Source organism: Ambystoma mexicanum, chromosome 6p, assembly GCF_040938575.1.
Source record: "Ambystoma mexicanum isolate Mex_15411 chromosome 6p, UKY_AmexF1_1, whole genome shotgun sequence".
In the NCBI taxonomy this organism is placed as follows: domain Eukaryota; kingdom Metazoa; phylum Chordata; class Amphibia; order Caudata; family Ambystomatidae; genus Ambystoma; species Ambystoma mexicanum.
The window spans coordinates 1,304,810,881-1,304,834,087 of record NC_090935.1 but is presented as its reverse complement, the minus strand read 5'-3'; the positions used below and the strand labels follow the sequence as shown (position 1 = coordinate 1,304,834,087).

The following is a 23,207-nucleotide window of genomic DNA, read 5'->3' as shown; positions in this document are numbered from 1 at the left end:
GATGTTCTGGGGCCAGTTCCGGGGAGATTGACGAGTCCTGGGGGAGAGGGGGAGATGTAGAGGGCTCAACAATCATGTTGCGGAGTGCGTGGCCATTCCCCAACCTGCCTGTGGGGTTTTTTCTCGGGCCGCCAACGAGAGGGCCGAGTTTTAACTGAGGGCGGCTGACCTTTTGCGGGTTTAATGCCTCCCTTGGCCAATGGGGCCATAGAACAGCGTGTAGCCAACATGGCTAACCTTACAGGAAATCTTAGTGGTTTGTTCCAAGGACTGATAGATGGACTGTGCCTTGGAACCGGGCATGGACCGTGGAATAATGCCCGCTGCTTCAAGGATGAAGCTTACCTGTGATCCTGAGGGTGCTGATCGGATCATGGTGTCAGACTTCGAGCCAGAATCGAAGTGGAATCTCCATCATGGGGTCGCCTCTGGCTATTTCCTCTTCCAGAATCTGGGAACCTTCGACCAAGAATCTTGTTTGAGACTAGGGGAGGCCACCAGGTTTGAGTTAGCCGTTGCTTCGGAGGGCAGGAAAGACGTGGGTTTGGAAGCATCTGGACGCAGGATGTCGGTAGCATCTTCCAGGTGGCTAATTTTCCTGAGTGAGCCCTTGTAGGAAAAATGCAAAGCTGTTGGAAAGAGCAATCTGTAGCAGATTCTTTGAGCCTGAAGAAGGGTGGTTAGGGGGCGAAGGGCTCGCCTTTTTTGAAGAGTAAGCGGAGAAAGGTCCTGAAAGATCTGGAGGGAGGTCCCTTGGAAAGTAATTTCGTCTTTGGAGCGGCTTATTGCCGAGATGGCTTCCTTCGTGGTAAAGATGCCCTAGTGATGACGTCGGGGAAGGGGGGGGAGGGGCATCCGATTCCACTCCACACTGGGGATTCAGCCTGTGGGTGCGATCTAGGAGAAGCTGTGAATCTTCGAGATCAGGGAGGAGAGATTGGAAAAAGAGGCCCACATATTCAGCTAACCCCTTTTCTGGGATCGAAGTGGGAACCCCCCGAATACGGAGGTTGTTGCGCCAGGCCCCATTTTCGAGGTCCTCTTGCTTGTATTCCAAAATGTCGTACTTGTCCTGCAATAGTCCGATTGAGCGCTGGACCTCCATTAGTGCGGAGGCATGATCTTGGATATGATCCTCAACAACTCCCACTCTTTGTTCAACCTCAGACTTTTTTATCTGTGCTTTCCAGTTTAGTTGTGAGTTCCGCCATACAAGAGCGGAATTCTGATTTGATATCTGCCATGAATTCACATATATCTTCTTTGGTCGCCAAAGGTCCCTTGTTATCTAGGGATTCCCGTGAGACAGACGGGCCGGAATCTTGTTTTCTAGCTTTGTCGGAAGCGGTCAGCAGAGTTGCTATGTCCGAAGACTTGGTGGTCTTTTGTTGCTTGGCCATCGCGCTGATTGTCAGCGGCGGGGCAATGGCCGCCAGGAGCACTGTAGCAGTGAAGAAGAGTTGCTAAGGGAGCTGCTCGCGGGCCTCCAGTGGCTAAGAAGCGCTGCCCATGCGGGATGTACGCCTTATCCGCGGGCAGCAGGGTCGTGGGCCGGGGCGCCCCAGGAAGGGCTCAGGGAGAAGAGCATGCGGGCTAGGCCTACCTTAAGTCTCTCAAGGGGCTTCTGCCGAGGGCTCCCACCGCCAACCGTTGGGGGGGGGGGGAGGGTCTCCCTTCTCCGTTCCAGGAAATCGAGTCGCTTCAAGGGTCGTTGCATATGTCCATAGGCCGGAAGGAAGGCTCCACCGGACACCCAGGAGGATCTCCGTCCGCTGGATGTGAAGCTGTAAAGCGGCGTGGGCCGGGGCGCCCCAGGAGGAAGAGGGGAAAGGGTGCACAAACGAGACCAGTGCATGCGGGAATCCTCTCCGGTTCCGGGGGGGGGGACTGGGCCGCCCTCACCGGCCGATGGGAACAGTCCCCACTTGTCTGGATATCCGGATGCTCGTCCGTCCCCTCCGGCTCGAGTGCTACGGGGAGGATCGCCTCCAGCTTCTGACTGCGCACGCCATCATAGGTGCACCGCCATCTTGGATTCACTGAGCGGCAGAGGGGGGGGACCGGGATTCAAGCGACGAGTACGGACATAGTGCTCCCTCTCCCGGCTGTCATCTTTGAGCTGCTAGTGCTCCATCGGTTCTGATCCACATAGCTGGCGTCGATGGATCGTGTAGGCTACAGGAACCGCATAATTTTAACTATAGCAGCAGGCAGTCCACGGGCAGCTTTAGAGGAGCGACTGCATCGCGTCGGCTCCAAGCCACGCCCTAAGACTGCTTTTTATACCTTAGACATATTCTTGAACTTCTTCGGTTTTTTTGTTAGCTAGTTTACCTGCACATCTGTATTCTCAGACCTGGGAGGAAGGCAGCCAAAAACAGCAGAGCGCAAAGACTCGTATGCAACACAACAGCCTTCCCCTTTGAGCCGTTCTGACGGCTGCCATCGGTAAAAAATAAAAGGTGCACTGGGATGGTCCCAAAAAGTCTAAAATAAAGGTACCTATGCCACCAATCTGGCTTGTGCTTGAATGACGAGAAGACAGAACTCCTCCTCCTTGGGTCGCAATTCCGCCTCAACAAATTTGATGACTCCTTTAAAGCTTTCAACATTGATGACAAAACTATTCAAGTCTCTAAGGCAGTAAAAACCTTAGGTTTCCACCTGGACTCTGCCTTGACCCTGACCAAACAAGTTAATGCCACGGCGTCAGCTGCCGCCTACACTTCCAAGCTGATAAATGCTTGCAGACCATTCCTCTCACCCAACATCTGCATCACACTAGCTAGAGCACTCATCCTGTCGAGACTGGATTACTGTAACGTATTGTATGCCGGAACTAAGACCCACAACATCAAAATGCTACAGGTAATGCAAAACAACGCCCTTAGGGCAGCCCTTAACATAACAAGAAAGTCACACATTTCCTCGACTAGAAGGGACGCACACTGGCTCACTGTTCAAGAGCGCATCCTCTTCAAAACCCTCACTTTGACTCATAAATGCCTCCATGACAAGGCCCTTGTATATCTGTCTGACAAAGTCGCTAGATCACAATCCAGCAAACCCAGTCGCTCTGCTCACCACACCCAGATTAAAACTACAGAAAGCTGGTGGCAGTAGTTTGCCCTCTATAGCCGCCACACACTGGAACACCCCGCCTGCCAGACTCTGGTCCCAAGACTCGTTCTGGACCTTCCGTAAACAGTTGAAAACATAGCTTTTCTTGCTGGATACACAAAACAGACTCCTTGAACCACCCGCCAGCAAGCAACACAAACACCCTCAAGCCAACGCACGTTATTCTCCTCCTAGCTGATCTCACTTTGTAACGACAAGTGCTTTTTCTCGCTTTGTTCCCAGATAACTGGCATTTTTATAACTGTGTAACATGCTACCCTGTAACTGTAACTCTGCAGTTGTCCCCATGACTAACTCTGTAATGATGCAACGTGTACCTATGCATAACCATTGCTGTAAGAACAGCGCCCAGATGTCTCTGGGTTGGATGCGCTATATAAATTGCATAAATAAATTAAATAAAACCTATCTGTGCTTCACTGTGTATGTAGAAAAAGTCCAATTCATTTGAAAGAAAGGGAAATCATGGTTTCACCTGCACTATCCATATGTGAGCAACCTCAATAGTGCTACACCATTGACTTAAATGGGGGACAGGGTCTCCTCCACTGGTACTCTTAATGACACACTAGTGAAAGAGTAAGGTTAAAAAGCTCCTGCACAAAAAATCAGGTCAGGATCACAAAACAGCAGATAGTCTGGCAGTCCAATTCAAAGTAATGTGAAAGCTGCATAAAGAAAAAGGATCCCCCAACACATTTTCTGATTCTTGCATTGATTAAATGGTTAATTGCGCTTTCTGGAGCTTTGGCTCTCCTTTGCCTTCTTTGTGGCTGTGCAAATATTGGAGTATGTGGGTTGCACTGCTTTGAATTGTAGTTTGAAGGAGGTATTTATTTTTAAAACTGGAGCAGAGTCACGTGGATACATGTTTTTGTTATTGATGGTTTAGGATGTTACTGCCTTGATGTGGGGTTGAACTGGCAATAGTTGACTGGTCATTGGGTGCCTGGGAACAGAGGTGATTTAGGGGCTCAGAGTAAAAGTACTGGTAGAACACTAAAGATTTGTTGGGTGGATAAGGATGGTGTGACTTCATGCAATAAAATAGAAAAGGACAAAATATATTAAAGTGAGTTTAATCACTAAAATCAAGAGCCACTTGAGTTCTGGCTTCTGACCCCATATGTGCCGTTAGATATCTTCCCAGAGATTCCAAAGTGATAGAAAGGTAGAAGACGCCTCTACTCTATTTTTTTATATCTGCTATACCAAGTGGCTTTAAAAATGGTTCGATTTAATTCCCTCTTACGAACCTGCTACTATATTACTGGGAGAAGGTTGTTGAGGTTCTGACTGGCCTCTCTACAAAGAAAGTATCAAGGTACAAATGAAGGTCACTCAACTTTTAGAGGCCCACTACCAAAGAATAAGAGCAAGATCGATGAGGCAATGGTTTGACACAACAGACATTCTATTTTCTGACATTTAATTGACTTGGCTGCTTGAGACCGTATCAGAGAGACAAGAAACAAAACCGTGTTTTACCACCCGGTAGCCCCATATGCACTCCAAGTGGGAAATAATTTTTTTCCCCAGGTATCGTTCAAGAGTCTGTCTCCCAAACAATCCCAGAGATGGGATACATAGGTAAGTATAGACTATCACCAGGTACGTTTTTAAAGGAGTGAGTGTTCATAAATAATTTCCTAATATTGCTCTCAAGCTGAGAGAAGGTATGCTTCAATTATACAATTGCAAAAACACATTTTTTCAAAGAAAAGCTTAAATTTGCAGCAAACGTATTTTTAATACAAAAAAGTAAAACATAAGGAGTACAATGGTAAGTCCAAATAGTACCCTACACTCTGTTACAGAAAACCCTATCTTTCATCTTTCAGAGTAGCTCTAAAATAAGAGTCACTAATTACAAATTTTCAAAAAGAAAGAAAGGACATCTTCAAAGCAATTTGCAATGTCTAGTGTTTACAACATTCACACTAGAACATTTTTTGGTGAATCAACAAAGTCCATTTAAATAATTCCAAACCACACCACTGAGTTCAATCAGTTGCCAACGCATTTCGGATTACAACAGAATCCATCCTCAGGGCATGGTTGCTATTCGTTCCAACTCTTTATGGTTTACCACAATTCTGATTTCTAAAAAGTAACAGAAAATACAATCACTAAAGGTTTTCGAATTCTAAACACAGCTAAGTCACTTATGTTATTGTGAAGACCACCAACCTCGTGGCTCATCAGCAGTAGTTATCAGGTAGTGAGATCAGGTTCACTGGACCGCAGTGCTTCAGTCCGGCTACAGATTTGTGTCGAACTTGAGAGTACCCGGTGTCCTATGGGGAGGAGAGGATGGAGTATAAGGATTGACTGCCGAAAGACCTCGTTGTCAATTAACATCAGGCTCTTATGACCTTTAAATCAGTCCAAAGTGTATGTAACACCCCGTAACAACTCAAATAACCCATACGCGTTAGAGAACCACAAACAGCTCCGAAAACCAGTGTGTGCCTGCGTAGCATTGCTGCCCATTTAAAAGGACCGGCAGATATTTCTAACTGTATGCAGCTAACTGTGGCCATTAGAGCAGAGACCATACCACTCTGTGTTACTATAACCATAATAATAATCACTCAGGTATAGTCAGTATTGCATACGGTGCACAGAGCTACTAAAAAATCAGTGCTAACAACCTAGAGAGGGAAATGGCATTCGTACGACTCATCCGAACAAACAAAGGGCATCCCACACAGACAGACATAGCCGCGTGTCAATCTGTGGTGTTATGCCACCCCTAACAAAAGTTCCAAACCTTCACATTGTGTCGTAACAATTTCACAAAACCTGGTCGAAATCCTATATTTATTTAAATGGACTTTGTTGATTCACCCAAAAATGTTCTAGTGTGAATGTTGTAAACACTAGACATTGCAAATTGCTTTGAAGATGTCCTTTCTTTCTTTTTGAAAATGTGTAATTAGTGACTCTTATTTTAGAGCTACTATGAAAGATGGGGTTTTCTGTAACAGAGTGTAGGGTACTATTTGGACTTACCATTGTACTCCTTATGTTTTACTTTTTTGTATTAAAAATACGTTTGTTGCAAATTTACGCTTTTCTTTGAAAAAATGTTTTTGCAATTGTATAATTGAAGCATACCTTCTCTCAGCTTGAGAGCAATATTAGGAAATAGTTTATGAACACTCACTCCTTTAAAAACGTACCTGGAGATAATCTATACTTACCTATGTATCCCATCTCTAGGATTGTTGGGGAGACAGACTCTTGAACGATACCTGGGGAAAAATATTCTTTCCCACTTGGAGTGCATATGGAGCTACCAGGTGGTAACACACAGTTTTGTTTTTCTAGTCTCTAATCAGCCCTGTGTGGCCTTGTGGCATTTGCCCCTCTGCACCTGAAGTTTATCTGAATTAAATACTAATATTGATATTCCACTAGATATTTTCGATTAAATTCACTATGCGCTAGTGCCTCCCGCCCCCCACCTTCGTATCAGAGAGACACTCAGTAGTTGTAGTTCCTTTCAAAGCTCCTCGGAAAACTTTTTTTTAATAGTGAAATGTACTAAATGATGATCTTTGCTGAAGCTGAAAGAGGAGTGTGGTCCCTGGGTTGCAGATGTCCTTATGCTGTGCGATACTCAACATTTTGAGATGAAGTAATGCAGCAAATTGACTTGGGGGTGGGTTCCACTGAGCCATCGTTGCCTATGCTTTCCTTACCTCTCCAATGAATACCTCCATTATTAGCAGTTTAAATCCCAGCTATGAAGTGGCTTCACAGAGTGTTAATTTGCGGCCAAGAAACATCTCATCGAGAAATGGAAAGTAAGCGTCAGACCCAGTGTAGACATCTGGATTGCTAGCCTGTTTAACACACTCAGCCATGGAGAATGTTTTACTTAAAAATAAGGATCTTCTGTGTGAGGTATATCTGTTGCATAAGTATATGGTTTTGTTACTGTCTACCCGTCATGTATTTTATTTTCATCCTTGTGTTTTTAGTCGATAAACTAAGTAGATGAGTGGGGCAGCCTCTGCGCCTCGGTAGAAAATGCCCCAATGGCAGTCTTAACTAATTTTCACTTAACAGTGATTGACATATGTATTACAAGAAAAGCAAAATCAAACGAAAATGGAAAAGCATTTGGTGGGTGTTTATCATTAAATATACAAACACTTATCATGACGTACAATATTACTTTTGTGTTTATTCTGAATTTGTGCTTTCTTTGTTTTCAGTTGTATCCTGACAAAGGCATGGATAAGGGAGAAAAGGTAAACATTTATGAATAATGTATTCATGTCAAATGTGTGTTGTAAACAATTCAACAGAGTCAATATATTAGATCTATCTTGCATGTGCTATCGTTTTAAAATAAATTTAGGCTATGGTTTTCTAGTAAGTTTTTATCTGGAACAAGTCGATCTAGTAGGACTCTTCCGTTTGTTAAATGAGTAACCAAACCTTTTAAGAAGCTCTGAAAATTAGGTGATTTTAAGTTGAAGTGCTGGCAAGTTCTACTAAAAATGCCCACGGCAAGCCCATGGATGGCAGTTTAACAAAGCTTTGAGTCCTGAGCATTTTTGGAATGGGCACCTGATATTAATTTCTCAGCGTTTATATCTCCATTACATTGCTAAATGTTGGGTTTCTTTGCTATGAAGTAATGCCAAGAAGCTGAATCCATCACCTTTCGTCAAGAGAGTACGCATTAAAGGTGCCTTGCCTCCACCAGTTCCACTGCCTCAGTTTGCCACCAATTGCTTTGAACTTGCCATCCTCTTCTAATGTTAGGAGGTTTGGTTGCTCACAATTTCTTGCACCCAGAGTAAAATGTGAGGCTAATTAAGATTTTTTTTAACGGGATGACATTTCTTTGATTGCTTAAAGGACTGCATGTTTGTGGAAAACAAAATTGCTACTTTTTTTATTTTTGGAGTTTTGCACAGAGCCACTGTTGAGGCAGAATTAATTTGGGTCGGTGTTCCTGAAGACATTGCATACAATGTTTCTGTGTATGTTAATAAAAAAAAAAGAAGTGAAGCTATATAAAAGTCCGAACTCGTCAATAAAACCAGTCGAAAAAGTCTGGTACAGCCATGTTGAATACTACTTTGAAAAGCTCAATAGGAGTGAATTTCAGTGATGCACCCAACAATATATTGTGCTGAGTAACAGGAATGTAGTAAAAATATGAGAGAAATGCTGTAAAAATGAGAATAGTCCAAAGAGAACACCAGAACCCCACGTAGAACAAATTGGCACATTTGGAGTGAATGTCAATGTCGCTTTGAGGGAGTTTTAGAAGTTTCAGAAAGCTTGTCCATAGGGTTTAACAGGGCATACCCAATAATTCTCTCACAGTTGAGTAAAAGCTAAGCATTTCTGATTCCATAAGTATGAGGGAGTCCGAAACCTTGAAGCTAAGCAGGCTAATAGGCTACACTAGAAGAGCTCAGGGTCCAGGTTCTTCCACCAGGAGGATGATGGCTGTGAAGGAGGACTTAAACCCAAAGAAGAAAGATGGTTGTGATCAGGAGAGCACAGAAGATATTTGGCAACTGGAGTCCAGTGACCGCAGCTGATGGTTGCAATGGAAACAGCATAGCAGGGGCTGTTGCGTAGGTTACTTCCGTAATTCTGGATTGGGTCTGGCTTGGCAGCAGAGGCTAGATTTTCCAGTCGATGTGAGCAGAATCCCAGAAGGTCCTTGAGCCAAGACATTGGGATCCCAAGGAAGGATTCTGTTCATGCACTGGGTAGACTGTGATGGCAATAAAGGCATGCAGAGCTGACACAGAAAGAATCTGAGGGATCTCCATTGAGGAGAAAAGATCAGCCCAGGCAGCAGGAACAGTCCCACAATGGAGCCACTGCAGGAGGTGATCCAAGACACCCCATGACAACACAGATAAGGCAAAGCAGCATCAAGCTAGGTCCATCATTGCAGATGACTCCCACGGGAGGTCCACAGAAGACTAAAAGGACACAAAGGCTTCTAGGAGAGCATCAGTGTCTGCATGCATGGAGTTCCAACATGCAATACAATAGGGCAGCAGAAGAGGTTTTATGAGATTCTACTAGCACGGAGAAGCACCACAAAAGAATAGGGCTCAGTCAGGATCTTTAAGGACAGCCCATCCCTCCAGAAGACTTCATGGTAGGTTTTGCCAAATTAATCACTCAAGTCCCCTGGGGTTTCTCTAGAAATTAATACACAGGGCAGGAGTAAGACATTCCACAACTCCACAGCTGTTCATTTTACAGATATTTGGCGATCATTGTGAGGGGTCAGAAATGCAAGATGGACAAAAAGGTATAGTTTTCCCAATGTTTGCCATTTATTAAATGAAAAAGAGTGAGATAAAACACCCAGCTTTCCCTATCCTAACAAGGATGTCTCTAACTAGCAAACTAAAGAAAAATTACCTACTGTCCAAAAAGTCGCTGAACCTCACACTCATATAAACAACAAAAGTATACAAGGAATATTTGTCTGTCTTCAGTTCAACAAAACTGTGTAAACGTTCAAACTCAAAGTATTCCTTGTGACCAGGGTTGGACTCCCTTCCCCTGAATCAATTCAGGAATACCCTTGGAAAAGTTCTAATTCAATGCAGTTCTGTTAAATTCAACACAAAATGTATTTTCTCTCCACTGTGTCCTTCCTCTTGATTAAGTACATATCTCTTTCACAAACACCTGTTCAAAAATCAAAGCAAATGAGTCTTCCACGATATCCTTCTTGATGAGGCAAATGTCTTCTCACAAAACATACCAAGGCAATTGTTCTTCTCATGATGTAAAGCAATTATTAGTATCTTTCTTTGTGAGAAAGCTACTTGCACTGCTTGCATCCCCCCTCCTGCCGCAAGAAACTATAACTGCTTCCACACCGCGCCTGCGCAGAGATTCTGGCACTGAGTCCAGTCACTCGCCAGTCCGCTAACAGCGGCCGAACAGGCGATTGGCTAGGGCAGGGAGAGCTTGGGAATATGGTACCCCTGGAGAGCATGGCAAGAAAGCGGGACAACACTGAATGGAGAGATAAGGAGGACCGGACTAGAACGTTGAGAAGCTCCAATTTAGCCCCTGAAGTAGCAGGGGAGCGGGTCGAGAGGTCAGAACTGGGAGTGATCCTTCCATCTAGAGGAACACCGGGTAGGAGCCTTGTAACACCGGCAATGACTCTTGCCCTTCTTATACCGACCACTCCAGTTCGTGCACCTCCTATGTCATCCCCACCAGTTCCATTATCCCCTTTACACACCCTTATGCTTGTCGCTTAGCTCTGTAGCCTTTACTGCTGGCTACCGAACAGTGGACAACTCTATAAATCATTTGCCAGTTACAGGCCCAGTGAGGGACCCCAAAGAAAACAGGGCATACGTAAAAGGGAGTTTAATTGTGACCGAGATTGCATCACTGAGCAAACACATAAACATGTCTCCGCAAAAAATCATTAACAATTTGGAAATACCTAATGCCCCATCAACCGTTACCGAGTTAATGACGGTACTGAATACAGAAGAGGAGTCAGGGAATCAATCTTGCATGTCGTATGAACTAGAAATTGGGCCCCCCTCGACAAAGACATTACTTGCACAACCTGTCACTGTAAAGATCGTTAATACTTTCTCTGGCACTAAAGACATATGCAGGGCAACAACAGGTAGCGAAAGAGAGTGGGCTTGACCCACAGATACCCTCTGCTATTAAAGAGACTGGTAAGCGAAGGACACCAAGGACGACCTGACACAGGTGAAGTATGCCCCCCCCCAAACAGTGTCAACCACTTGAAATCACCACCTTTACTGACTTAAATAAAGAAACGACCCTAGTTTGTTTGTGGTAAACATTGAGTACTACAAGAAGCAAGCTCCTGAGTTAAAATGGAGGTAGAGAGGATCTCGCCTACTGAGGAAGGAAAGAACACAAACAACCGTAACCCAGGAGAATGGGGGGAGTAAAAGCATTTCTCTAGACTGGAAGAAAAACACGTGAGGAGAAGGAGATTGCACAGTTGCCTAGCCAAAAGAACTTGGATGTAGAAATACTGGAGGGAACACTGGAAGAAGAAGCCCACACAAGACGGGTAATGTCTACGGAAACTAACCACGTACTAAACCAAACCCTCTGAGTGGCCACCAGCTCTAAAAAGACCAAGAACTGCCTCCTCGACACCGGAGGTCCCTGTGGACCGTTCGTTTCATCCTCTGGCAGTCATTAAGGGTACCGCAGATCCCACTTGTGACGGAACAAACTTGGGAGATGAAGAACCGTTAAAAACATCTGAGCCAGTTTACAGAACCAAGACTATTTCATCCCTCCCAAACGACATTGATAAACTGAGGAAAATGATTGATCAAGTTAACTCGAGAATCTTAAACTCGGGGCTCAAATGAGGACAGGCTAATGATAATGAACAGGGGGTGGCCTTGTCCCTGAAGGAGTCCGAGACAGAGTCACCTAATCACCTTCTGCCTGAGTCAGGGGAAAAGCAATTGGAAAGGGAAGGGGACAGGCTGAAAAGGGGGAGCAGGGATGCTACCCTGACTAGTTCACGAGATCGCGTTCCTCTACCTTAGCCCCACAACTCAACGAGTCATACTCTAGAAACGACCAAACAAAAAACTAAAACTGAAAAAGGGAACCCAACTTACAGAGGGAAAAAGGCCAACATGAACCCTTTAGTCATATTTCGGTAGTCACCATCGCGATGGCTCCTTTTATGAAATTATAGTAAAGCATCAATGACGCCTGAGATCGCAGGAGGGGGAGGGGCCCATAATTAATGAGGTGGAGGGGAACACTAATAATGAACCACCACAGGAGTGTATGGAGAAGTTTTTGCATCTCAACATTGGTCTACTTAATACACATTCCTTAACTAAGCATGCCATTAACATCAAAGACATGATTAGTTCGAACAACTTTGTTATTCTCTGTGTAACGGAAACCTGGCTTAAAGACCCAGTGGGGCCCGCTTGCGAGCAGGCCATACCAGAAGATTACACTATTTACTTTGACAACAGATTGCAGGGGAGGTGGGGTGGCAATTATTGCTAAGGATAGCCTCAAACTTGTTAAGGTGACTCTAGGCTTTAGTGGGTGTAAAGCTTTGCACCTGAAACTGGTTTTCTCACCCAACAACTGCCTCAACTTAATAGCTATCTATAAACCACCGGCTCTGGTCTCAGACTTTTCATCGGAACTCTGTTCATACTTAAACACTCTAAGATCCGTCAATGTGTCTGCGGTTATTATGGGAGACCTAACCTCTGGCGAGAGAATAAGAAGGCCAAAGGAGCCATGGCTCTGGAAAAAGCATTGAACAACCTTGACTTTAAAGTTCTTAACAAGGACCCCACTACCCCATAGGGAAACTAGTTAGGCTGGATGTGTGGATATAATATATCCCTGCAAGACTGCAGAACCACACCCTGTATCTGGAGTGACCATTATCTGATATCGGCCAACTTAAAACTGCCTTACTACGCACATAAGCATAATACCCACATCAAAGTAGCTAATAGAAATTTTAAAAATCTAAATAAGCTACTGCTTAAGTCATGTACTGAAAAAATACTGGGTTCTTTTCAGGGTCGTGACTCGTGTGTTAATCCTCTAGATAAATACAACAAGCATCTCCTTGAGTTAGTGGAGTCAGAGGCACCCCTCACAACCAAGCTAGCTAGGAAAAACAATAATAGCCAAAAATGGTTCACCTCAGAGCTCCATTTATTGAAGAAGGAAAAAAGGACCTTGGAGAGAAAATGGATCCTAGATAAATCTGTGGATAGTAAAAATAATTGGCAAAGAAAGGACAAGCAATATAGAGACAAAATTAAGGCTGCTAAGGCCGATTTATTTCAATTCTGAAATTGAGCATGCAGACAATAAGACTAACAAACTCTTCGATATTCTGAAGAGTATTGAAAAACCTGCAACACTCACCCCTCCATTCATGCCCACAGAGGAGGATTGTAACACGGTCTTAAATGCCTTCCAAGCCAAAACGGAAAAAGCACGACAAAAAATATTTTGTCGTGCTTTTTATCAAGGCCAGAACCTCCGTTAAACAGGGCATTCACCCCACTGAAGTGGAGGCAACTGTCAGAGAACAGCTCTTTAAATTTGACCCCATTTCAGAGGCAGAGCTGCTAGAGGTGTTGAAAGATATGAAACCTACCACCTGTGTAGAAAATATTTTACCACCTAGTATCATCCCTAACCACAAAGACATTTTCGCTCCTATCCTCCGGAGAATAGTGAATGCTTTTTTTCAAGAGGGCACAGTGCCCAGAGATCTGAAGAAAGTCACCATCACCACACTTGTTAAAAAAAGCTGGCCTGGATCCTAAGTACCCAGCAAACCTTCGGCCAATAACTAACTCGAATTTCGTTCTTAAACTTCTAGACAAGGTAGCAACACAGCAACTTCACCACTTTGTAGAGAACCAGGAGATTTTGCACCAGCAACAATCAGGCTTCAGAGTGTCCCATAGTACTGAGACAGCCATGCTGGACCTGCAGAATCAGATGCTGAGTTTGTTAGAAAAGAATAAGTTAGGGATGCTGATGCTCCTAGACCTAAGTGCCGCTTTCGACCTGGTGGACCATCCACTTCTCATCAAGGCACTTAGAGAGAACGTGGGCTGTTCCGAAGGAGCCATTGATTGGCTTCTGTCATTTCTATCTAACCGCCAAGCCAGAGTCCATTGGGGTAACAGTTTCTCTGATCCCTGTGACATTCTATTTGGAGTTCCCCAAGGGGCCAGTTTGTCTCCGATGCTGTTTAATATATACATGCGCACCCTGTGCAGCTTATTGGTGGAAGCAGGTGTGTCGTTTACAAATTACGCCGACACCCAACTTGTTGGAATTGGGGGGTAGCCATCATGCCACGGATAGCGAAGTGATTGCAAGGGTTTACAAGACTATAGACTACCGGATGCAGGCAAACTGGATGTGCCTGAATGACTCAAAAACAGAACTGATGCTGTTTGGTTCCAGTCGTCAGTTGGCCAATCTGGGGGTAGAGTACAATTCTTTCCGAATCAAGAATGCCACTATTTTGGTGGCCCCTAAAGTGAAAACCCTGGGTATGATGGTCAATTCTGCGGTCGATTCTCATGCCCAGACCAGCTACCTTCAAAAAAACACAGCGTATTATCTCAGGCTAATGAAAGCAATTAAGCCGTTCCTTAATGAAGGCAATATGGCCACGATAGCCAGAGCCATTATTCTATCACGGCTTGACTATGGTAATGCTCTGTTGTTAGGGGCCTCTTCCAAGGACCTATCCAGCTGTCGGGTGATCCAGAACAATGCGGTCAGGTTAGTTAAGAATTTGAAGAAGAAAGACCATGCTACTGCAGATAGATTATCTGTGCACTGGCTTAGAGTAGAGGAACACATAAAGTTCAAGGCTCTCTGTTTGGTACATAAGTGTCTCTATGGCACAGCGCCAGACTACTTGAAAAAGAGCTTAGTGCTCTACACACCCAGGAGAAATCTACGCTCGGAGGGTAAGTGCCTACTGACTGTACCTAAGTTGAAGTCCGGGTTGGGTAGATCCTCCCTGGTGCTGGCTCCTAAATTGTGGAACAGCGTTCCTGAAACTCTAAGGTCAGAAGTAAATCACCTTGCTTTCAGGAAGCGGTTGAAGACACACCTTTTTAGATGATGAATCGGGGGAAAGCAGTATTCAGGGTCATTTTTCAGGCCACATTATTTGTTATATAATGTCTGTCGTGTAGCAGCTGTGTGTAAGTTTAAGTGCGCTGATGCCCTCGGGCTACCAGCGCTATATAAAAATAAAATACATATAATACATACATAAAACACCAAACAACTCTAAAAGCGATGCTACATTTTTATCAACGGTTTTATCGTGGCCAGGAACACTGCCGGTTACAGCCATTGTTCAGGAGCAGCCGGCGGCAAAGAAAGAGTAAACAAGTTAATTACTAATTCCCATCAGGCTGATTTCGTAGAGCAACTATCAGCACAACTTGGAAAGCAGGAGCCTAGTTATTCCTGCGTCCCAAGAAAGTACCGACGTGTTAAAACCGCCAGGTCCGGAGGCTCTTCTGAGAGGACCAACCACTCTTGTGAAGGACTTCATTACAGCAGCCGTAGAAAAAACAGCTCCTCTCCCTTTGACAGAGAATGTCAGGAATTGGGGTTGTGGCAAAAGTAGGCGTGTAATACATGTATGAATCGGGCTGCTGGAGGAAAAAAACTACACGTCCCATCAGCCTTTGTGAAGGTTTTGTAGTGCAAGCGCTTCGCGTGCATGAACAGCTGGTGTCATTAATGCCAGCTCTATTTATGCTGCCTGCGGCCAGTGCTCAGGTGCGGCTTATTAAGGAGAATCCAGCACAGGCGGTCAGTGGTTGGCGTGAAGGAAACTGACAGGCTGAGGAACGCTGAAGGAATGCCTCAACACTATCATCCCAGGCCGTGGCAGTGAGCACAGACACAGTCCGGTTTAACAACGTTCTACTGCTTCGAGTCTAGGTCACCTCGCGAGGTTCCCGCACATTCAGTGAAGTGTTGGGTGCTGAATGTGATATACGTTATGCGGAAGGAGGTTGGGTGCAACGTTTGCCTCTCTCGGTGACAAGCATTCAGATACAAAGGGGCTACGACAGCTCGACTCGCACTTCTACAAGCGGGAGTTGTCCGAACTGCAACGTCTGATATTACATGTTGTGGGAAAGACATTACATGCTGTTTAGAGATGCACGCTTTAACCTTCTATTTTCAAGCACAGAGGTGCCCTGTTTAGTTCTGTGGCAGCACATGGAGTTCAGGGAGGACCTGTTTGTGCTGCTGAGCTTGTTTTGCTTTTGCTTGCCCTATGGGCCATGTGTTATGTTCCTTCATGAAAGGGAAAACCTCTTGTGTGTCACATCACACTTGTTCTTGTACTAATATGTGTTGTGTGCTACAAAATCTGGATCATGTGCCACTATGCAGAGAATCTTATGTGACTTTGTTATGAGGTTCATGCTCAAGCTTCATGTTTGCTTATGTGTGTTTTACTTTGTGCTCATGCTCAATATGCTTATGCTTTGACATGGAAGGGTGTGCTAAGTATCTATGACTAAGTGAGCTACTGCTAGGAACAGGTCAGGAGTGTTAACAAGGTTATGTATGTTTCTTTTCCCTAACTCCCCCATCTTTATCCAAACTAGGCTTCCCTTATCCTTTTTCCGGTGTACGTATTACCCCTTACCTATCCACAACCTCTCCCTAATCCCTCTTCCCCCCACCCCCATTGGCTGCCACGTGGTTACCTGTTACATTAGTATCCAGGTGCCCGTGCCAACCATGGCGGGAGGGGTCGATCTATTCGGCTTCTGTGGTTTGGGGGAGGGTGTTGTACCCTCACCTCTCTTGGTTCTCAGAGAATCTACCAGAACCAGGAGTAAACAGGAGGGTATTACAATTTTCTCCCTGCTTTTTGGTCAAAAGAAGCCTATAAAACTACAAATGACTGGACAATCTAAACCCAAGAAACCAATCCCAACGGTCAAATCGAATGACTATAGGAGTTTTCCGAGGAAAATGTTGCTGCCAATGAGTGAGAAAAATCAGGCTAAAAAGCCTAAAAAGATAGTTCAGGAAAATAAAACTGTTCTGAAGAGTACAATCATAACCCTGTGGAGGAACAACTGGCCCTCGACTCTTCAAATGCGATTTTAAACAACTTATTCGCTGAACAAGGACGAAGAATCTATAGCCTTTCGGCAAAAAATAACACTTCCTGCTCTATAATAACCTCTCAACCGCCTCTAGATGTTTTACCAAGGGGCGGGGAACCTGCTCAACCCTTTCTAACTTTGTTTAAGGAAGGCATGGTATCAAACAGTGAGACAGACACAAGTGACCTCAGTTCAAGGGTATTTATTGAACTTCAATTGGCTTTGAAAAATACCCATCTACTCCTAAATCTTAAGATGGGAGCAAGTTACGACCATCAAATAATAACGCAGTCCTATTCGTGTCTTGTCAAAATAAAAGGGCCTATGCTTATAAACATATTTCCAATCCTTCTAAATTCGAATGGTGTGGGAAACGATGTTGTACAAGAAATTATATGTCAGGATAGTTGAGCCGTTTGCTTCCCTTCCTTACATTTTCAGCACAGGACAAGGTGGCACACTCGAGCTTATTACATTTTTAGCACGAGGATGCAGTTCAAAATCTCACTATCAGGGCCTTCTGTGGCAAAGTCTCTTTGCCATTCAAAGTCTCTTACTTCAGAGGGCCTGATGCGACAAACATTCAAAGTTCCTTTCTCCTCAGGATTCTCATATGCACAACTTCTCCGATTCACTTTTCAGCCTGGGTCTCCCTACGCTGGGCTCTGAGCAATTTATCTTGTTTTTCCAAAGTTTTTTTACTTTATCAAACTCTTAGACTTTCAACTGTGCGCAGGATTTTGCTTGACCTGTCACAGGACCACTGCGATTTACAACTCTTTAAATTTCACTTTTGCCAATTCTCAGCTGGTTACCTTACAGAGACCTTCGGACCATTCCTTCAAAAGTATCTTATTTTTCCTTTTAAAGTTCAAACACTCATTAGCAGTTCAACTTTACTTGCATCTTTTTTCACACACATTTGAACAAGGTTTGTTCCAGCGCTCACCATACAATGTTGCTGCTTGCAACTCTGGCTTCAAAACTGCCCAGTCTTGTATTGGTCTCCCAAACTGACTGGCTGTGTTGACCTCACTGATGTTGCTTTCTTTTTGGAGCCAAGGACGGTACCACAGTGGCTGCTGGTTATCCCTGCCTTGATTAACGACGCGGGAGGGCCCTGGGTATCTCCGACACACAATGCAAGATTCTTCAGCCTGGATTCCTGGTCGTACGCTTTCTACTTTTGAGGGGTCTTGAAAGTAACTGTTCCATGTCAGAAAGGTCAAGGGAATTACCCTGCTTGCTATGATATGGCATTTAACGTGCCTGTACACAATTGTTTCTAAGCGAGACAAGACAAGCGGGGGGAAACAAGGGAGGACAAAATAACCATCTTACTAGGCCTTGTCATTCAGATTTCGCAAGAGGGTAGGGGCGAAGTGCCATGGGGGTGGGGAAGGGGGGTGAGAGCAGTTAACTCACAAGTGCAGCAAGCGGGTGCCTCATAAGTGCAGAGAGAAGGGACTGTAGGGAGGCAGATACAGACCATTAAGTGCTGGGGAGCCCGGAGGCAGTGTGAGGGAAACTGGACATGCATGAGCCTGGTCCCGAGTTCAGAGGGTGACCAATGCGCACCTCGCTCAGTGTGCCCTCATGCTTTGCCTTTTATCCATATGGGGAAGTTTAATGGAAGTCAGGTGTGAGTAATGTCAGTAATTGCCTGACCTCGCCTGACCAATGTATTGGGACATGTCAGGTACACAGCTTGGGTGTTCTGTTTTCTCCCATAGCAGGCTGTCTGTGTAAAAGTGTTTGTTTTGTGAAGGGGAGGGGGGTAAAGTTCCTAAGTATCCAACCTGGTAGGATGGGGTAAAGGTGATACAGGGAAGCGGATACCACATTCACCATCCGATGTCCCAATCCCACTCCCCTAACACCCCTCACCCAGGTGATCCTACTGCACTGGTCCACCCCCAGATACTGGATCCAAAATCAATGGCCGTGTCCTGGCCACCTGGATGACATCCTCTGGGACTAGTGGGTGAGACACCTTCTGGTTTCTCACATTTGGCAGAAAAATAGTCTAGAAGGAAGATGTTTTGGAAGAGAAAGTTGGAGGTAGAGCAGTCCCAGTGTTAGACCAGAAAAGCTACCCTATAGTCGAATGATACTTATAATATGTTGGCCAGAAGCCAATCGCATCATGTGACAAACATCCCAATCCTAGAATCGTCAATGTAACCAAAGGGCGTCCATTTTGTGCAATGTCGCCATTTGCTTTTTTCTTTTCTGTCAAAATGCTTTGCAAATGTATTCTGTTTTAAACTCGTACATCGTGCGAGGCCACGGCTTGAACGCTGAAGTACTTACACAGACAGGAATGTCAAACTGTGCAGAAATGCATTGTTTTTCTCTCTCACGAAGTCTTTGAAGTCGAGCAGAAGCTGCATCTGATCAGTAGTCCATGTGCCAGGTTGTCTTGCAAGCACTGTTGTAAAAGGCAGTTAAACATGAATTATATTCTCCTCGCGGTGGTCCTTCGCAGAGAGTGCTATTTTCTGCTTCAGAACTATCTGACCCTTAGCTCATGAGCCGAAACACACAGGTAACGTAGTAAGGAATGCTTCCCTGCTAAGAACACGATATCCTTGCCGAGCCAGAGCTCCATGTTCCTCATAACAGAAAGCTGTCTCTGCTGCCTTTGATAAAATAACTGTTAGTCTGAATGAAGACTTGTCATAACTTGTCATAATTGTCAATCACTGAACCCTAGCCTGTATGACATGTATGTGGGCGAATCGAATTGCCTTAACAAAAGATAGGTCTAATGTGTATAAATAGTGCTGCTTGAGCGCTGTTCGCTCTCTCTCGCATCTCAGTGTTTGGGAACACACGTCGTGAGGCAGTGAGACCCAGTCGGCCGACTGAGAATACTTTGAAATAAACCAGACTTGTTTGGAAAACGAACCTCACGTCTGACATGTCACTTTATTATATGGTTATTGTGCCTTAGTTTCCATATGCGGTCTTTATGGCTTAGCACCAGGCCCCAGAAAGCCTTGTGGACAATGCAAAGGGTCTTGAGGTTGATCCTTGCAGCCACGGGAGAGACCAGCTCTGAGTCTTGCAGTCCTGTTCTGGATAGTTTGTAAAGGTGGAAGAGTAGAGGTAGGAAGATTTAGAAAAAAGGCTGTTGCAATAGTCCAGCCTAGAGAGGATCGGAGCTATGGAGACAGTGAGCTTCTGGGGGAAAGTGAGAAAGTAAGAATACCTCCGAGGAGGTGCAGCTGATAGTTTGACTTCTTAGAGACGTCAGAGATGTGAGGCGAGAAGGAGAGGGTGAAGTCAAAGATGACACCAAGGTTGGGGGCGTGGCTTGGACGGCCATGTAAGAGGTCGCACTCTGGAGGAGCTCTGCTGATCCTGTTTTGATCCTGATGGAGGGGTACGTCCACGGGGGCCGGCCGACGTTGGAAATCGATGTCCAGGTGTGTGAATGCCACCACTACCCCCGGTGAGTTTGGGACGTCCAGAAGGCTTAGAAACCGAAATAAATGTGATTGACTGGGACGAGCCCTGAGCAGGCGGACGAGACAAAATGGCAGCGACACGTTGCGAACACCGAGGATCATGAAGTCAGTGTCGCGATCACGAGTGCTGGACCCTTGCGTCCCTTTGCTTGGAGACTAAAACACATGAGCGCCGCCTAGGACGCACGATGGCCCAGCGAGCGGGAGAGCCGAACGGATGTGGCTGTAACGACAGGACCGTGGGCCTGGTGGTCGGGGTGCTCCGGGCGTGTTGGATGCCCCATGGTGTGGTGGGTCAGGCTTTGGACATTGGGTGGCGTGACTCCCCCTCGGTGCCTGGCGGGACGGGCCCCCGCCCGACTCATACAACAATATGACCACGAGAGGTGTGAAACCCAAGGCCAAACAGCCCACGATGGAGGCTTACGCCAAGTCCCCCCCCCAGGGGCGGAAGGAGGCAAGATCAAAGAGACCCCCGTGACGACCGCGGAGTCACCTGGCACGATACAGGAGGTGCTGGCGGCGATTGCGGACTTAAAAGTGTCATGGGAGACGAAGCTGGGCCTCGCCATGAAAGAGCTACAGGAAGGCTTAAACCTCAAGATCGGTGCCGTCCAGGAGGAGGTGAATCTGCTTAGGCTGGATGTGAGGGCGGTCTCGGAACGCGCGGGGACCATCGAGAAGGAGACGGCCACGAACACGGCAGATTGCGCTGCTCATAAAAAGGAGCTACACGCCCTTGTGCAACGGGTGGGCAACCTGGAGGACAGAGCGGAGCAGGCGGAGGGACGTGCCAGACGCAACAATATTCGTATCGTGGGCCTACCTGAAGGAACTGAAGGGCCAGACCCCACGGAATTTGTGGAATCCATGTTTTTGCAGGAGATTACCGGCGGGGTACAGACCCAGGGGTTTGCAGTTGAGAGAGCTCATAGGGCCCTAACCAGGAGGCCGCCTCCCGGGGCCCCCCCGCGGCCGGTGATCGCGAAAATTCTGAACTACCGTGATCGCGAAAAGATTCTTGAATTCTTTCGAAAAGGGGGAACGATTGACTGAGGATCGGCCAAGATCACGGCCTACCCTGACTACACGCTACAAGTACAGCGGAGTCGGATGCACTTCGGAGCGGTGAAAAGGAGACTTCGTGAAGCTGGCCCTCGCTACATGCTACTCTACCAGGCCAAATTGAAAGTTTTCTACAGAAGCAGATCCCTGTTTTTCGAAACACCAACTGAAGCGATGGACTGGCTAGCCGCGCTGGGCAGTCCTCAAGAATCGGGCATCCAGGCAGAGACTACGGAAGATAAGTAGCTTATGGCTGGGCCGCCTGGGGCAATGGGGCCGAGACATTGGGACTTGAATATAGTCATTTGTACGATATGTGATGCGTATGATGTGGTACTGACTGGCTGGCCCATTGGGCGTGCCTACCCGTGGTCACTTGATTGGGAGCTCCAAGAGGCTTCCTTTGTCCCCAATAGTAATATATTTAGTTAGTTAGGTCGCTGTTAGATCGGCGACGCCCCGCGGGGTCCTATTCCTTGTAAACGGGATAAGACCAGACGCGGGTGGGCCTGAGATCCAGGGATGGAGCTGGGCTTTTGTTGGGATGGGAGGGGTTGTTTGCTGTGGTGTGTAGTTGGGGAAACAGGGAGGGGGGATGGGGATCAAGGGCGGAAGAGCCGGCGGAGTGTTAGACCAAGGGGGTATTGTGGGGAGGGCGGGGCTGAATACAGACCAAACCGATGGCATCGGATAGTCTTCGCATAGTTACCTGGAATGTCCGAGGCCTCAATAGTTACCTCAAGCGAAACAAAGTCATGCTATACCTGAAGAGGATGCGGATAGACATAGCCCTGCTACAAGAGACCCACCTCACCAGGGAGAAATTGGAGGTGGTTAGGAGGAAGTGGAAGGGCAAGGTAGTGGGTGCCACGTACTCTGCGTATGCTAGAGGGGTCATCACCTGGGTGGCGCCGCATGTGCCGTTCCGGGAGCTCGACTCGATAGTGGACCCGAGGGTAGAATGGTGGCGATAACAGGACTCCTGGAGAACAGGGAAGTACACATCCCTTAACCTGTATGCCCCCAATCATGATACTGCAGCCTACTTTAGATCCCTCTATGGCAAACTTGGCCCCTTGGTAGGGGGTGCGATGGTGTGGGGTGGGGACTTCAATTGTGTCTTAGATCCCAAATTCGACTGGTCCGCTGACACCAAAGGGAAAATGTCGCCGGCGGCCAAGGCGCTCGGGACATTGCTAGGAGACTTGGGACTGGTGGATGTGTGGAGGAGACTCCACCCCACGGAGAGGCAGTATTCGCATAATGCGGCGCCATACGATTCATATACGAGATTGGATTATGTGTTTGGAACTGCCGAGATAGCGGGCGAAATAGTGGAGGCGGAATACAAAGCTCGAGTATTGTCGGACCATTCGCCCCTGGTGGTAGAGTGGCGACACCAACCCCCTAGGCCTCGGGTCCCCACATAGAGGCTCCGGTCGGAGGCACTGCAGGATGAGGGATTCCGGGAGGACCTGAGGGTTGCCATCGGGGAATATTTTGAGATAAACACGGGTAGTGTGCGTTCTACGGGAACTCTGTGGGAGGCCTTTAAGGTAGTGGTGCGCGGAGTGGCCATCTCTAAATCCAAAGGACTTCAAGGGGGTATCGAGAGGGAGCTTCAGGACACCGAAAGGGAACTGGAGAGCCTGGCTCGTCTTGAGAATGCCACTCAGCTAGACGAGACTAGGATGAGAGACCTTCAGGTGGCGTGCAGCGCTCTTTGGGACCGACTATGTAGACTGAACCATAGGAAATACACCGAGCGGCTGCACGCGGGGGGCGACAAGCCAGGCAGACTGTTGGCCTGGCTGTACAAGAGTGA

At 46.4% G+C, this 23,207-nt stretch overlaps 1 protein-coding gene across 4 annotated transcripts in view; it reads left to right on the top strand.

Moving 5' to 3' along the window:
* Positions 1–23,207, top strand: part of DENND4C (DENN domain containing 4C) — a 2,555,958-nt gene that overhangs the window by 1,402,456 nt on the left and 1,130,295 nt on the right. For all 4 annotated transcript variants that reach the window (XM_069625964.1, XM_069625963.1, XM_069625962.1 and 1 more), the window contains exon 14: positions 7,368–7,403. In XM_069625964.1, the coding sequence (XP_069482065.1) occupies positions 7,368–7,403 (36 nt within the window). The remainder of the gene's footprint in view (positions 1–7,367; positions 7,404–23,207) is intronic.